The following is a 17,609-nucleotide window of genomic DNA, read 5'->3' as shown; positions in this document are numbered from 1 at the left end:
AGCAGCACTTTTCAGAAAATCAGTTGGAGTGTAAACTGTCATTTTTTTAATCTTTTTTGGGCCAGTGAAATCATTAACCCAGAAGTTTTACACATGATTTTGAGAACAACTCCTGATTTCAGAGGAAACTTTTCACTCCCCTGCCCACCCCGACTCTCCCAAATCTGGCTCTGCTAACTTTCACAGGACTCCTGAAATAGACTGGCTTGTGTTTCCATCCTGTATACCGGCTCTACTGGACACCAAATTTGGGTGAGGTTTGTTGGGATTCCTTGAGGAGAAAAAGCGGATTATATAACTACAAGAAAGTGTTTTGTTGGTGGCGATGGTAAGAGCTGACTCTGGATTAGCTTCTCTCCACTTCAGGCAACAAAATTACACAAATCCTAGCATATATTTACCGAAGTCTGAATTCTCTACCAAAGGAACTTCTTTTGGAGACAGCAGAAAGGGAAATCAGGCTATTTTGTTGGTTTTGGTTGTTATAAAACTTTTTTTTTTTATTTAAAAAGAACTCAAAGGAAGCACTTAAGGCAATTTTTCAAAGAAAGGGTTGGCAAGAATCCAGACCAGATTTGGGGAAGGGTGAATTTTCCTGAACCTGGCTGAACCAGATCTTTTTCTTATGCTGAACCAATACACGAACCCAAGCTTTTTCCCCAACTCTTCTGTCATTTTCTTATTTCTATGTGCTCAAAATATGCAGATGAATGCCTAATAATTACAGATATAAACAAATATAGATTCAAATTCCATTTTTTAATGAAGTTTAGGATACTTCCTCTGCATATAGGAACTGAATATTAAAATCTTTTGGAGTTAAATTATTAAAGTTCTTTTCAAATGAAAAACATTTCATTTAAAGCACAGTAAATGTGCTTTAACTGGCACCAGGATGTATCTTGTTGTTGTAATACTGATTCTGCCCCACCCCCATCCAGCCATGTACATATGTGGAGTGTTGGTACTCACATCACTGACAATGTCCCTGGAGGCCTTGGCTGCCACTATTGGGATGGCATCGCTTCGCAAGTCATAGCCTTTCTTCTTTGCTTCTTCATTGGCGAGTTTATACAGAGTCTATAGAAGGAAAGTCAGAGTTAAAGCAAAGTTTTGATAGCAACAATTTGGAGTCTAACAGGTGACATATCACAAAATTTAAAAAAGGATAGGCTCCAGAAACAATCTATCTTTCTAGCAATATTGGAAAGTAAATAAATTATATTTTACCAAAAAAAACTATGTAGCATTAGAAACAAAAGAAATATATCAATGAGCATTAACATAGATTGATAATCTATTATTTATATCATATAGATTAATATATATATAATATATAGATTATATGATACATTATGCATATCAACATAATATAATGTTAATGTTAATATAATCTAGTAATATAGATTGATAGGCAAAGCATCAATCTATACATATTTCTAAATGAAAAAATTGCAGAACAATGTGTTTAATATTATTCATTTGTATATAAAATATATATTTATATACTTTTACCTAGTTCTTTATTACTTAAACATTTTCGAAAATCATGTAATATCTTATGATGTTTAAAAAAACAAATGAGAAAAAAATAAAGTACAATTTAAAACATAGTTAACTTGACTATAATCACAACTTTATGATTCTAATTTTTGGCTGGATCATATTAGTAAAACATTCACCTATAAAACTGCATTTTACTTTAAAAAAGTAGTAATCAGTATTGTTAATGGAGAACACTTTTTCCCCATGCCTGAGGTTCTCTTTCTATAAAAGGAGCGCGATTATTTCATCTCTGCCCCTTTACTCTCTTTACCCTGGAGAGGTGCAGTGATTTCCTGATGTATCTAATTGGTAGGGATGGGATGGCAGGGCATGCCCAGCTCAGCTCTGACCTCCTCCCTCTAGGAACATGCCCAGTGCCCTCCTCTGCTTCTCTGTGCGAAGCAGGACTCACCCCTGAGGGAGGTAGAGCTGACTGTCCTGCTCCAGTGTGGCCTGTGCCTGGATGGGGAACCTAATTCTGGGGTTCACTTAGCAGGTTTGTTTGGCTCTCATACAAATGTGTCCTTGAACCTAACTTTAGTAGTAAGAGATGTGAGATTTTGACTTCTAGTTCCACTCCTTTGTTTTACTCCTCAATTTTATTCAGGATCCAGGCGGGAAAGAGGTGCATATTATTAGAGGTCCCCTTGGTAGGGTTGCCAGATTTAGCAAATAAAAAGATAGCATGCCCAGCTGAACTTGAATTTCAGATAAATAACAAATAATGTTTTCATATAAATAATGAGCTAGTATTATATCTGGTTATCCTACGCCTTGGAAATGCCAAAAATACTCCTCAGTTCCACCTGACCCACACTGGTAAAGACCATAAATGGAAAAGATAATGTGACTTCAGTTTGCCCCTGGAACCCTATAGCGTATGATATTCAACCCACAGATGAAAGGTTGGATGGGCTGAGTGTTCATATCACAGAGCTGCACGTACCATGATAGCTGAGGTCCGAGAATATCCACAAAAGTGTAGAAAACAAACAACAACAACAACAATAACAACAAAACAAGCGTGGTGCCACAGGATTTTGCCCCTACCTCACTGTAGTTGAGCTGGTTCTTCCTCGCCAACATGATCTCCGGGGTATCAGGCATTATATGAATTTGAGTCTTGTCTTTGTCCCAGGCCTCTGTGTATAAGTGCTATCAAAGAATATGTTGATAGAAAACCATTTGAAAAAAAAAAAGAAAACCATTTGAAATAGGAATTACAAAAAGCCAATTAAAGCAGGAATGTTACTGATCTAATTAGGAAAATAAACCACACTAGGATATAAGGTATTCAGCTGGAGGTTTAAGTCTTAATGATAGTTATCAGGGTTACAACTGGGGATAATAGAAAGTACTTAGAGGATTTCAAGTACGTCATTTAGGAGGTAAACGTGACCCCACACCTGCATGGATAATTTTAACTCCACTAGTCATTAAGGTCTAAAAACCTCTTTTGGCATCTTGGAGAAGCTTGAGGCAGCTGGGGCTCACCTTGTTCATGTTGATGGCATTGTTCTTGGCCAGCACCTGTTCCAGAGAATCAGCCACACTGGTAAACTTCAGCTTATCTGGATGCTGGCGGTAGATGTTGTCACTCAGTATCTCTGCAGCTCTCTTGCATTTGACCACATCCACAGACCCAATTGGGACCCAGCCAATGCCCCTCAGCCACTGGAGATCAGACTTGTAAACATTCTGTGAGGAGGAAAAAGGCAGGAACTCTTCAGTAAGACTGAAAGATTTAGGGTCAAGGTGCAAATAGAATTGGTAGTAAAGTACAATTCTGGTTGTTGCTCTTGTTGGTTTCATAGAAAACTGGCTCACTGTATTAGGCAGACTAACAGAGGAAGTATGTTCAAAAACGACCCAAAAATGTAACAAAAAATGATAGAATATTTCAGGTTGTTAGGACAGGAGGAATCCAAATGAATATCTTCTGTCAGCCAGTTCAGTGGATGTTCACCGTTCGTGTGCACAGGAAAAGAATGCCAACCCAAAGTGAGAGAAACCACACATATGTCGACCTACAGGCTGTCAGTAAATAAATATTAGGTCCAGTCAAATGAAACACTCTGCAGCCATTAAAAGCCACATTTTAAAGAATATCAATGATTGGTAGAAATGTCATTAATGTAACAATAACGAAAAAATAGCACATAAAACTATCTGTATATAAATTACATGAGCAAGAGTGGGCTTTTTCAGTGGTTGGATTATGTTGGATTCTTATTGCTTTCTGTGTATTTTTTCTTATATTTCAAAATATCTTTAAAGCTCTTGGTTTAACAACAAAAAAGAGAAGTTAAAATATAATAATGACATAGAACCTCTGAAGCCCTGAGGCAGACCTTTGACTACTTCAACACTGTCCAAGATTCAGGACAATAAATGACCATCTTATTGGTCCAGAACCCGTCTCTTCCCCACCAAATTCTCAGGTTGGGAAGCACAGACTCTTCCAGAATTGTCTTTCCATATCTTTATTTAACACTTTAAGTCATTTTTTCTGCTAAAGACTTTTGTGTACTTATTAGGCATTCATAACTACTTCACAACGGTGGAATTGGACCTTTGCCCAGATCATTTGAAGGATTTTACCTGTAACGGCAATTAAGTAGAGCATACAGACAGCTATTTTACTGTCTAGACTAAAAGCCTATTGGAATTGCCTTATGCTGACTAGTTATTGCCCCTTAAATAGCAACAGCAAGAATGAAAACAATAACATTTTACACCTCTGGAGTGCTTCTTAACTTTTGAATGCTTCCCACATTATTAAGACTGTGTCACCGTGAGAAGGAGGTGATCTCAAAAAGGCACTTGACAAATAGACAGAGGCAAGCAGTCTGTCAATGCTGTCACTCTATGGTGACATTAACCGTTTTTAACTATCTTTCATATGCAGGCAAAGCCTTTCTTTGCAAAACACAGGGTTCTGCATGTTGTGGAAAGCTACAGAACAGATGTGGGAGTTTCCACAGGTAGGCTGTACAATTTCTAGGAACAGCCATTTAATGTATAATTATGGTTAATTCATGTTATTCTCCAAAGTCCTCTAATGCTTAATAATTCCTCTAAACGTCTATAAAATATATGCTGCAGGAAATGTGCCTGTCACATCCAGATTTGAGATGCTGCCTCTGTTTCTAATAGGTACCGGTTCTGTCATTACCACATGACCTCTCCACAAAGAGAGCTGTGCTGAGAGGACAAAGTGTCAATGAAATGACCCAACAGCTTCCAGACACAGTGACTTCTTTTATTTCATAAGACTAACGATTAGTGTTGTAGCAGTATTCTGCTAATGATAACCTCATTTGTTTTGCAAGGAAGCTAAAAACAAATTTCTGAGTAATTTTTAAAAATAAAAATGCGTTATTTCCTTCCCCCTTAAAAGAATAAAACAAACCATCTTCCTGGGTTGGACCCTGAATTCTAACGCTGCTTAATTCCAGTCTTATTTTTATAAGACCAAGTCCAGTTGGTAAACTTCACTTCCTTATAAAGCCTAGAAATGTATCCACAATAAAGCAATAAAACTACACTCTAATTCAAATCGCATTCAATGAACAAGAAATCCTAGCTTGAGTAGGCCACTGCGTTGTTTACAAAGGATAACATTCATATGGTTCAAGTTATTTCCACACACAGCCCTGTTACGGACGCCGTACTCACGTCGCTCTGGAGGTCATAGGCGTGCCGAGCGTGCATGACGTCACTCTGGTCAGGCAGGCAGGTCCACTGGTGGAGGTAGTTCTTGTAGTCCACGTCACTGACCAACGTCTGGCACTGCTTGGCCTGCACCATCCCCAGCATGTCCACTGGGCTGCTGAACTTGGTCTTCCACTTCTCAAAGTCCTTCTTGTACTCCCGGTCACTCTGGATCTTGGCCACATGCATGGACCACATCATCTTAGGGTCATCTTTCACATCCCGGGCTCCAATGTGATGGCCAAGCTGCTTGCGGTAACCAACTTTGTATTTGTACTGAGATGAAAATGCACAAATTAGATTTTTATTATAAGCCAATAGAGGTCACAAGCCTGTACAAAATCATCTTGCTTATATCACTGCTGTACGTTGACTTTTGCTACTAAGCACTAACTCAAGGCAATATCCCACCTTTCCCCTAGAAGCTTATAGAGGTAATAAAATAGATGGAATTCATCTAATTGTAGTGTACACCCCAAACCACCTATGGCCTGGTAACAAGGAATAGTTCCGGGGGCAGCAAATGCACACAGTGGAGAGGCCATGTGGACCAAGGGACTGGGAGAAATGGGTTAGGCACTAAAAGTACATCAGAAAAGAGATGCACCTGGGGACAAGATGTGTTTAATAAGTAGTAAAATGAGTGCCTGGTTCCTTTGAGGATGAAGTCAAGGTCAAGGACTACTTGCAGTAGCAACAGAAGAGAATTTCCTGTTTCATAATGGATTCAGGCATTCAGTGGTGGTGGCAAATTTTGGCATCATTTTGGAAACTGGTTATACTAGGGAAGCTGACCTAGCAGCCCAGTTGCTTAGAGCATGCTCCTAATAAAGTCATGGGTTCTCATCTCTCATGGACCAACAATGTTGTTATTATTCCATGTCCAAAGACGTTGTCCTGGAATCCGAGCCAATTATCCAAAATACATGCTTCTAGTCTCAAAGATAACTGAGCGAGAAAGGATAAACGAGTCAGCAGAGGCAATACATTACAGTGGGAAGGAATGAGGTTGCCCAGAGTTTCAACTCCATCACCTACTAAGAGTTTGATTTTAGACAAGTTGCTTAAGCAACCCATAAAACAGGGATAATCACAATCTTACATCCTAGGGTAATTATGAAAAATAAGTGACATAATGCATATAACATTCTTAGCACAGATTTCTCAACACTTCTTGGTTATTATTATTTTGTTATATATTATTATTGGCATAAATCCATTTGTAGAAAAGGTACAACATACGTAAACTAAAGTGAGTCACTAATATGATCTTCCAAAATAAAGGACAGCGTATTACCATATTCCCAAATAGTGGGTCTTGATTTTTAGAGCAGTGGTCTGTTCCTCAAGAATTCCCTGAGGTACCAGGAAAGGATGATGGTTTTATTCTGAGAGTTACAAGCCACAAGCCAGGAGCTAGTGTTAAGGGTGCAAGTTTGGGCTAGTCTGGCACTGATCAACTGCCTTCTTTTCATGATCTTACAAGGGTGAAGTGTAATGGCAAGTGTCATATGCATTTTTTTTTGAATACTGGATATTAAAATGCTATATAAAGCTAGGCCCTGAATCTCACGGGGAGAACTTAAGTTTATGAGTCACACTGTCTATAAGCACTGTGACAATTTTTATATAAGCATCTCCAGGGCTTCCCTGGTGGCACAGTGGTTGAGAGTCTGCCTGCCGATGCAGGGGACACGAGTTCATGCCCCGGTCCGGGAAGATCCCACATACTGCAGAGCGGCTAGGCCCGTGAGCCATGGCTGCTGAGCCTGCGCGTCTAGAGCCTGTGCTCCGCAACGGGAGAGGCCACAACAGTGAGAGGCCCGCGTACCACCAAAAAAAAAAAATAAATAAATAAATAAATAAATAAATAAAAATAAGCATCTCCAAGCCTGCAGCTACACTCTTAACGAATTCCACATGAATGGATCTTTCTCTGTTCTTGGTGGATCAGCTTTCACTGAAGATACTGTGACTTAGTGGTTATAAAACTTTTTTGTAAACATCAAATTTTTCATTTCCCTCAACGCTAGGTTTTTGAAAAACCCTATACAAATACATCAGGATATATTTCCAAACGGCCAGGGAAGTTCTTTTAGAAGACTTAGTTCAGTGAAAATGTCACCTCAGACTGACCACATACTAGGAGTAAAATTGACAACTCACATCACTGATGATGTCCCTGGAGGCCTTGGCTGCCACGATCGGGATGGCATCACTTCGCAAGTCATAGCCTTTCTTCTTTGCTTCTTCGTTGGCGAGCTTATACAGACTCTAAATTTGGGCAAAAAAAAAAAATCAGTTACATGTTGACATTCATATCCAAAAATGACAGAGGACTAAAATAATTCACCAAGTTCTACACAGGTAGGTGCCTGTAATAATGTCACTTTTGAGAGTTCTAAGCTTTCTGCGGTTTTGGCTGAAGTTGAGACTTAAACATGATACCTATATGGAATATGGCACCTTTGTTTTTTTATTTTAAAACTTATGTTACATTAACCATATACAGATATTATTCATGGTTTTAAAACTTTTAGTTATAACAATGAATCAGTTTTGGAAAGAACTGGAAAAATTAAGCTGAAACTCATGGGCCTAAGGTGGCAAAATGTGGACAGGAGGGAAACTCATTTGATCCACATTTATTCTGCACTGACTCTGTGCCATGACTGTGCTTGGTACTTGGGAAACAAAGATGAATATGAGGCCTCTCCCATCTTCAAGGTTTCTGGGAGAACTGATGGAAAGACTGATAACCTGCGGAACAAGCTGCCCAAAAGTCAGACCATGAAAGGTGCTTTAACCGTATTAAGAACGAACTCCACGGGACTTCCCTGGTGACGCAGTGGACAAGACTCCACGGTCCCAATGCAGGGGGCCTGGGTTTGATCCCTTGTCAGGGGACTAGATCCCACATGCATGGTGCAACTAAGAGTTTGCATGCCACAGCTGGGGAGCCTGCATGCTGCCACTAAGAAGCCGGAGAGCTGCAACTAAGGAGCCCTGGAGCCGCAACTGGGGAGCCTGACCGCCACAACTAAGGAGCCCACGAGCCACAGCTGGGGAGCCCACCTGTCACAACTAGGACCCCACGCAACCAAATAGATACATAAATAAATATTTTAAAAAAAGATTCAATGTTTAAAAAAAGAGGAATGAGCTCTAGGAAGGAGAAATTTATTCTGAATTGAAAATCAGAAGTTTCCTCAGAGGGCATGACCTTGGCATTGGACCCTGAGTGATAAATATGGTTTCAATAGACTGAGATGGTGGTCAAGGGCAGAGGAACTTCCATGAATCAAAGTACGGGGGAGTGAAAGTGCAGGGGCGTTAGCAGGGGCGGGGGGGGGGGCAGTGCCAGAGGAAATGGCAGGACAGGACTGACAAGAAACAGGAATCCAGCTATGAAGGCCTGGTGCTAAGATAACTTTGTCCTTAATTCTATAGGAAAAGGGAAACCAACAACAATCTTTGAGGAAGAGTGACATCGTCAAATTTGCATTCTATCTTCCTATGCTAAACGAGAAAGAAACATGATAGAACTGAACTAAGCTGATAGAGAAAAGTCAGAGAAAGCAGACCAGGCAGGTTAGGCAATCGGTTCAGGCATTCTTCCTGGGCCTCTTCAAACCAAGGGCAACATACAACATCTCTGAGCTTTTGCAGCAAAGACAGAGTTGACAGTTCCAGAAATGCTGAGTGGCTAGTTACAGGGACCCTTTGTCTCTTAAAATATCTGTTCATATAGCACACGCTTTCCTGTAACACTATGGGACCTATAGTGCAGGTTTAGTTGAAAATTCACTTATTTTTGATTTGAGAGTGGGACTTGACAATTTTAGTTTGGGGTGGCAATTAAGAGCTAGTTATATAAGCATTACAATTACAGTCTGCACCCCTGAAAAATAAAATGACTTAAGGTGGTGGCTAATCAATTTAAATTCTCTCAGTTATATTAAGCAGAAGAGTAACATGCTATTGATTTATGCTGTCAAAGAAACAATATTTTCCTTGCTGGTAGCACAAAGCTGGAAGAAATAACTAATACATCATCTGACAGAATCTTAGAGTCACAAAAATCTCCACAGACTTAAACCAATAGGCTCATTCTAAGAAAAAAATGCAGAGAGATAAATGTCAATCTTTGAACTGAGATTTAAGTTGCCAAATGTATAAATACAAGATAGAGGAAACCTAGTTTAAGCCCATGTAAGTTGTCTTAGGGTTTTGGTTGACCCCAAGTCCCACGCACACCAGCAGTGACATAGCCCCAAGGAGCCCCAAGGCACAGAGTGCAGAAATGGAGGGTAAATGTCCAGAAGAGGAAATGCAATGTCGACTGTACGCTACACTAGTCATTCCTCACTCGCAGGATTTTGTTTGGTTCTGAGAGTCACATTCTAGCAGGGATGTCATGTGAGGAATGCCCAGGAGCTTGGGATGTTTGGATTATAAAGAGAACCTGGGGTGAAGTGGCAGCGGAGGCACACAGTGCCTATGGAGTTTGCACAGTTTGGTTCTGCATGGTCTTGGAGGATTATGTGGCTCTACAGAGAGAAACCATTGACCCAATACATGAGAACCATCTTCTAAAGGTACTTTCCAGAACAAATAGGTTGATTTATGAGATTTATAAGCACCTCGTCACTGAGAACACTTAAGCAAAGCAGGATGACGACTTATTGGGCGGGGACTCCTGCACTAGAGGAGACTGACCTCTCAGCCTAAACATCTGTGCTTCTGATATGGGGGCACACGGCTCTATGCTCACAGAAAGTGAACAGGAAATGGGCTTGCTAATATATTTATATATTGACAGATCCTCTCTGTCTCTGTCTGTCTGTCGCTCAGTGTTATTTGATTGTACTGTGATTTTAATCCTTGACTTAAATCTTGTACATTAAAAATCTTAAATTTTGACCCTAAAGTACAATTTAGGAAAAATAAGTCATATGTGCAAAATACATTTAGCACAGCCATGTAGCATAAGGAGGAGATAAACGTATTTTGGTCTATTGCTAATTTCTTAAATTAATAAAAGAGGAAGGTCTAGTTAATCTTCTGGTTGCTGCTTAAATCATTCATTCTTATAATTTGCACTTCCGAAATGATAAATATGTGTTACTTGAAGACTGATGTTTAGGTAAGTGAGAAATGAAAGAGTTGGTATTCACACGGAGCAAGAAAAGACATTCTTTACAAAGCTGTCATTTAGTATTACATCACCATGGAATGGATTAACTGAAATATGAAACACCACGCAAATGTCATAGAATTAGCATCTGCTCCCACCTCACTGTAGTTGATTTGGTTCTTTCTTGCCAGCGTAATTTCTGGTGTGTCTGGTGTGATGTGGATCTGGGTCTTGTCTTTGTCCCAGGCTTCTGTGTATAAACGCTAGCAAGGAAAATATAAAATGTCATCAGGAAAAAACTTCAGTGTACTGTTAATCGAAACTTCAAGGCCACAAGAACTTTATAAAGAGAAATAACAAAAGGTTAACGTATTTTATACACATTATGTATTTTACACATATCTTCAAGTAAAGTAAGCAGTTCATAGTAGAACAGATATGTATGAGTGCCTTCTGATACTCTGAATTGTATGTTAACAAAAGGAAATTTAGAATATCTTTTATGCAGAGATGATTTTCCATAAAAATGTACCATTTTATCAAAACCATGAAATAACTACTGAAGTAAATGTTAAAATATAAATGACATAGACATTAGGTAGACAGATATGGATAGATATAGATAGATAGACCGACAGATATCTTTTGTTGCTCACTGCTCTATTTCTTTCCTCTCCTGATCATGCTTCTTTTCCTTTGGTTTAGCTTTAGGAGTCCTACCTTGGTTCTCTGAACTCTGAAGCCTCACCTTGTTCATAGTGATGGCGTTGTTCTTGGCCAACACTTGTTCCAGAGAATCAGTCACACTGGTAAACCTGAATTTGTCTGGAGGCTGGCGATAGATTTTATCACTCAAAATTTCAGTTGCCTTTTTGCAGTTTTCCACATCCAAAGAGCCAATGGGAACCCAACCGATGCCTCTCAGCCATTGGAGATCTGACTTGTACATATTCTGTTGATACAAATAGCCAATAAATATTTATCTCTGGTTTGGGAAAACATTTTCATCAAAAGGATATGAAATAAAGTAAGAACACTCTTGAAAACGTAGTTTGGTGGACAGGCAGGGTATCAGACAATATCCCTTTTCGGTCTGGAGGGTTTGACATTTAACACTCACAGGAAAAGAAGAAATGTCATGCCCCACTTGCAGGGGCTGGTGAGTTTGGTGCCACTTATCCAAGGGGTGTTAATTCACTGATTTCCCACCTTTGCACGTCATCATGATCCTCAGTACTTACGTCGCTCTGGAGGTCATAGGCGTGCCGAGCGTGCATGACATCACTCTGGTCAGGCAGGCAGGTCCACTGGTGCAGGTAGTTCTTGTAGTCTATGTCACTGACCAAAGTCTGGCACTTCTTGGCCAGCACCACCCCCAGCATGTCCACTGGGCTGCTGAACTTGGTCTTCCACTTCTCAAAGTCCTTCTTGTACTCCCGGTCACTCTGGATCTTGGCCACATGCATGGACCACATCATCTTGGGGTCGTCATGTATCGCTCGGGCACCAATGTGATGGCCAAGCTGCTTACGATAATCTTCTTTGTATTTGAACTAGAAGAAGAAAAATACTGATAGTCACTTAGTATAACTTTTAGTATAAAATGATTAGTAGGCTCAGATTTTCCTATTCATTAAAAACATGTTTCCCCCCGAATATATAAATAATATGTGAGACTGCATCTTGTAAACCATTTAGAAAATAAAGCTTGTATATGTATACAAAAAAGAAAATAGGCCCCTGCGCCTGACCAGACCCCACGTCGCCCTGCACTCAGCCATCATGTGCCCTCGTGTGTTCGGCCTCTGCAGGGCCCTGGGTGCTGCTCCAGAGGGGGTGTGGCAGTCAGCATGTCACCACTGGGTGGCCTTGTGCATGCACGGTCAGGCCCCGGGGAGCACAGGTTAAAGATGAAGGAACTAAGACACAGAAAAGTGAACTCATACATTCAGAAGCTCTCTGTTTGAAGATTACACAAGCTTTGTTGTCACCAGAATGCAAATAAACTTATTTTAAAAATAAATGAGGGAAGATATTCAAGATGGTGGAGGATTAAGATGTGGAGATCACCTTCCTCCCCACAAATACAACAGAAATGAATCTACATGTGCAACAACTCCTACAGAACACCTTCTGAACGCTGGCAGAAGACCTCAGACGTCCCCAAAGGCAAGAAACTCCCCACGTAGTTGGGTAGGGCAAAAGAAAAAAGAAAAAACAGAGACAAAAGAATAGGGACGGGACCTGCACGTCTGGGAGGGAGCTGTGAAGGAGAAAAAGTTTCCACAAACCAGGAAACCCCTTCACTGGTGGAGACGGGGGGTGGCGCGGGGGAAGCTCTGGAGCCACGGAGGAGAGCACAGCAACAGGGGTGCAGAGGGCAAAGCGGAGAGATTCCCGCACAGAGGATCAGTGCTGACAAGCACTCACCAGACTGAGAGGCTTGTCTGCTAACCCTCCGGGGCGGGTGAGGGCTGGGAGCTGAAGCTTCGGCTTCGGAGGTCAGATCTCAGGGAGAGGACTGGGGTTGGCTGCGTGAACGGAGCCTGAAGGGGGCTAGTGCGCTACAGCTAGCTGGGAGGGAGTCCCGTAAAAAATCTGGACCTGCCTAAGAGGCAAGAGACCACTGTTTCGGGATGCGCGAGGTACGGGAATTCAGAGCACGGCCTAAACGAGCTCCAAAGACAGGCACGAGCCGTGGCTATCAGCGCGGACACCAGAGATGCGCATGAAATGCTAAGGATGCTGCTGCAGCCACCAAGAACCTGTGTGCAAGCACAGGTCACTATCCACACCTCCCCACCGGGAGCCTTTGCAGCCCGCCACTGCCAGGGTCCTGTGATCCAGGGACAACTTCCCCGGGAGAACACACGGCACGCCTCAGACTATTGCCACGTTACACTGCCCTCTGCCGCCACAGGCTCGGCCCGCATCCGTACCCCTCCCCCCCCCGGCCTGAGTGAGCCAAAGCACCCTGATCAGCTGCTACTTTAACTCCGTCCTGTATGAGCAAAGAACAGACGCCCTCAGGCAACCTACACACAGAGGCAGGGCCAAATCCAAAGCTGAACCCCAGGAGCTGTGCTAACGAAGAAGAGAAAGGGAAATCTCTCCCAGCAGGCTCAGGAGCAGTGGATTAAATCTCCACAATTAACTTGATGTACCCTGCATCTCTGGAATACCTGAATAGACAAAGAATCACCCCAAAATTGAGGCGGTAGACTTCGGGAGCAATGATATATACTTTTTTTTCCTTTTTCTCTTTTTGTGTGTATGTGTATGCTTCTTTGTGTGATTTTGTCTGTAGAGCGTTACTTTTACCATTTGTCCTAGGGTTCTGTCTATCCGGTTTTTTTTGTTGTTTTTAGTGCTTGTTATAATTGGTGGATTTGTTTTTTGGTTTGGTTGCTCTCTTTTTTCTTTCTTTCTTTATTACTTTTTAATTTTTATTTTATTTTATTTATTTATTTATTTTTTTGCGGTATGTGGGCCTCTCACTGTTGTGGCCTCTCCCACCGTGGAGCACAGGCTCCGGACGCACAGGCTCAGCGGCCATGGCTCACGGGCCTAGCTGCTCTGTGGCATGTGGGATCTTCCTGGACCGGGGCACGAACCCGTGTCCCCTGCATCGGCAGGTGGACTCTTAACCACTGCGCCACCAGGGAAGCCCCTATTTTTTATTTTAATAACTTTCTTCACTTTTCTTTCTTTCTTTCTTTCTTTGTCCCTCTTCTTCTGAGCCATGTGGCTGAAAGGGCCTTGGTGCTCTGGCCAGGTGTCAGGCCTGTGCCTCTGAGGTGGGAGAGGCGAGTTCAGGACATTGGTCCACCAGAGACCTCCTGACTCCAGGTAATATCAAGTGGCAAAAGCTCTCCCAGAGATCTCCATGTCAACGCTAAGACCCACCTCCACGCAACGACCAGCAAGCTACAATGCTGGACACACTATGCCAAACAACTAGCAAGACAGGAACACAACCCCACCCATTAGCAGAGAGGCTGCCTAAAATCATAATAACGTCACAGACACCCCAAAACACACCACCAGACACAGCCCTGCCCACCAGAAAGACAAGACCCAGCCTCATCCACCAGAGCACAGGCACTAGTCCCCTCCACCAGGAAGCCTACACAACCCACTGAACCAAACTTAGTCACTGGGGGCAGACACCAAAAACAACAGGAACTACAAACCTGAAGCCTGTGAAAAGGAGACCCCAAACACAGTAAGTTAAGCAAAATGAGAAGACAGAGAAACAGACAAAAGATAAAGGAGCAAGGCAAAAACCCAGCAGACCAAACAAATGAAGAGGAAATAGGCAGTCTGCCTGAAAAAGAATGCAGAGTAATGATAGGAAAGATGATCCAAAATCTTGGAAACAGAATGGAGAAAATACAAGAAAAATTTAACAAGGACCTAGAAGAACAAAGGAGCAAACAAACAATGATGAATAACACAAAAAATGACATTAAAAATTCTCTAGAAGGAATCTATAGCAGAATAACTGACGTAGGAGAACGGATAAGTGACCTGGAAGATAAAAGAATGGAAATAACTACTTCAGAGCAGAATAAAGAAAAAAGAATGAAAAGAATTGAGGACAGTCTCAGAGACCTCTGGGACAACATTTAATGCACCAACATTCGAATTATAGGATCGCAGAAGAAAGAGACTGAGAAAATATTTGAAGAGATTATAGTTGAAAAATTCCCTAATATGGGAAAGGAAATAGTTAATCAAGTCCAGGAAGCACAGAGAGTCCCATACAGGATAAATCCAAGGAGAAACATCCCAAGACACATATTAATCAAATTATCAAAAATTAAATACGAAGAAAAAATATTAAAAGCAGCAATGGAAAAGCAACAAATTACATACAAAGGAATCTCCATAAAGTTAACAGCTGATCTGTCCGCAGAAACTCTGCAAGCCAGAAAGGAGTGGCAGGACATTATTAAAGTGATGAAAGGGAAAAAAGTACAACCAAGATTACTCTACCCAGGAAGGATTTCATTCAGATTTGACGGAGAAATTAAAGCCTTTACAGACAAGCAAAAGCTAAGAGAATTCAGCATCACCAAACCAGCTTTACAACAAATGCTAAAGGAAATTCTCTAGGCAGGAAACACAAGAGAAGGAAAAGACCTACAATAACAAACCCAAAATAACTAAGAAAATGGTAATAGGAACATACATATCGATAATTACCTTAGATATAAATGGATTAAATGCTCCAACCAAAAGACATAGACTGGCTGAATGGATACAAAAACAAGACCCATATATATGCTATCTACAAGAGACCCACTTCAGACCTAAGGACACATACAGACTGAAAGTGAGGGGATACAAAAAGATATTCCATGCAAATGGAAATCTAAAGAAAGCTGGAGTAGCAATTCTCATATCAGACAAAATAGATTTTAAAATAAAGACTATTACAAGAGACAAAGAAGGACACTACATAATGATCAAGGGATCAATCCAAGAAGAAGATATAACAATTGTAAATATTTATGCACACAATATAGGAGCACTTCAACACATAAGGCAAATGCTAACAGCCATAAAAGGGGAAACTAACAGTAACACATAGTAGGGGACTTTAATACCCCACTTTCACCAATGGACATATCATCCAAAATGCAAATAAATAAGGAAACACAAGCTTTAAATGACACATTAAACAAGATGGACTTAATTGATATTTATAGGACATTCCATCCCAAAACAACAGAATACACTTTCTTCTCAAGTGCTCATGGAACACTCTCCAGGATAGATCATATCTTGGGTCACAAGTCAAACCATGGTAAATTTAAGAAAATTGAATTCATATCAAGTATCTCTTCCAACCACAATGCTATGAGACTAGATATCAATTACAGGAAAAATTCTGTAAAAAATACAAACACATGGAGGCTAAACAATACAGTTCTTAATAACTAAGAGATAACTGAAGAAATCAAAGAGGGAAATCAAAAAATACCTAGAAATAAATGACAATGAAAATAAGATGACCCAAAACCTATGGGATGCAGCAAAAGAAGTTTTAAGAAGGAAGTTTATAGCAATACAATCCTACCTCAAGAAACAAGAAACATCTCAAATAAACAACCTAACCTTACACCTAAAGCAATTAGAGAAAGAAGAACAAAAAAACCCCTAAAGTTAGCAGAAGGAAATAAATCATAAAGATCAGATCACAATTAATGGGAAAAGAAATGAAGGAAATGAGCAAAGATCAACAAAACTAAAAGCTGGTTCTTTGAGAAGATAAACAAAATTGATAAACCATTAGCCAGACTCATCAATAAAAAAAGGGAGAAGACTCAAATCAATAGAATTAGAAATGAAAAAGGAGAAGTAACAACTGACACTGCAGAAATGCCAAGGATCATGAGAGACTACTACAAGCAACTCTATGCCAATAAAATGGACAACCTGGAAGAAATGGACAAATTCTTAGAAAAGCACAGACTTCCGAGACTGAACCTGCAAAAAAAAAAAAAAAAAAAGAAAAAGAAAATATAAACAGACCAATCACAAGCACTGAAATTGAGACTGTGATTAAAAATCTTCCAACAAACAAAAGCCCAGGACCAGATGGCTTCACAGGCAAATTCTATCAAACATTTAGAGAAGAGCTAACATCAATCCTTCTCAAACTCTTCCAAAATATAGCAGAGGGAGGAACACTCCCAAACTCATTGTATGAGGCCACCAACACCCTGATATCTAAACCAGAAAAACGTGTCACAAAAAAGAAAACTACAGGCCAATATCACTGATGAACATAGATGCAGAAATCCTCAACAAAATACTAGCAAAGAGAATCCAACAGCACATTAAAAGTCTCATACACCACGATCAAGTGGGGTTTATCCCAGGAATGAAAGGATTCTTCAATATATGCAAATCAATAGGATACACCATATTAACAAATTGAAGGATAAAAACCACAGGATCATCTCAAATAGATGCAAAAAAGCTTTTGACAAAATTCAACACCAATTTACCAAAAAAACTCTCCAGAAAGTTGGCAAACAGGAAACTTACCTCAACATAATTAAGCCCATATATGACAAACCCACTGCCAACATCATTCTCAATGGTGAAAAACTGAAATCATTTCCACTGAGATCAGGAACAAGACAAGGTTGCCCACTCTCACCACTATTATTCCACATAGTTTTGGAAGTTTTAGCCATAG

The 17,609-nt window shown here is 40.6% G+C and overlaps 1 protein-coding gene across 1 annotated transcript in view; it reads right to left on the bottom strand.

The window, feature by feature from the left end:
- NEB (nebulin) overlaps positions 1–17,609 on the bottom strand; it is a 289,834-nt gene that overhangs the window by 126,989 nt on the left and 145,236 nt on the right. Inside the window, exons 64-71 of the mRNA XM_081243154.1 lie at positions 11,638–11,949; positions 11,145–11,348; positions 10,555–10,659; positions 7,426–7,533; positions 5,224–5,535; positions 3,040–3,243; positions 2,596–2,700; positions 973–1,080 (exon numbers count right to left, since the gene is read on the bottom strand). Of these exons, the coding sequence (XP_081099280.1) occupies positions 973–1,080; positions 2,596–2,700; positions 3,040–3,243; positions 5,224–5,535; positions 7,426–7,533; positions 10,555–10,659; positions 11,145–11,348; positions 11,638–11,949 (1,458 nt within the window). The remainder of the gene's footprint in view (positions 1–972; positions 1,081–2,595; positions 2,701–3,039; positions 3,244–5,223; positions 5,536–7,425; positions 7,534–10,554; positions 10,660–11,144; positions 11,349–11,637; positions 11,950–17,609) is intronic.

Source organism: Mesoplodon bidens (genome assembly GCF_964165515.1).
Source record: "Mesoplodon bidens genome assembly, chromosome: 8".
In the NCBI taxonomy this organism is placed as follows: domain Eukaryota; kingdom Metazoa; phylum Chordata; class Mammalia; order Artiodactyla; family Ziphiidae; genus Mesoplodon; species Mesoplodon bidens.
The sequence above is the reverse complement of the archived record's forward strand: the minus strand, read 5'-3'. Positions and strand labels throughout refer to the sequence as shown.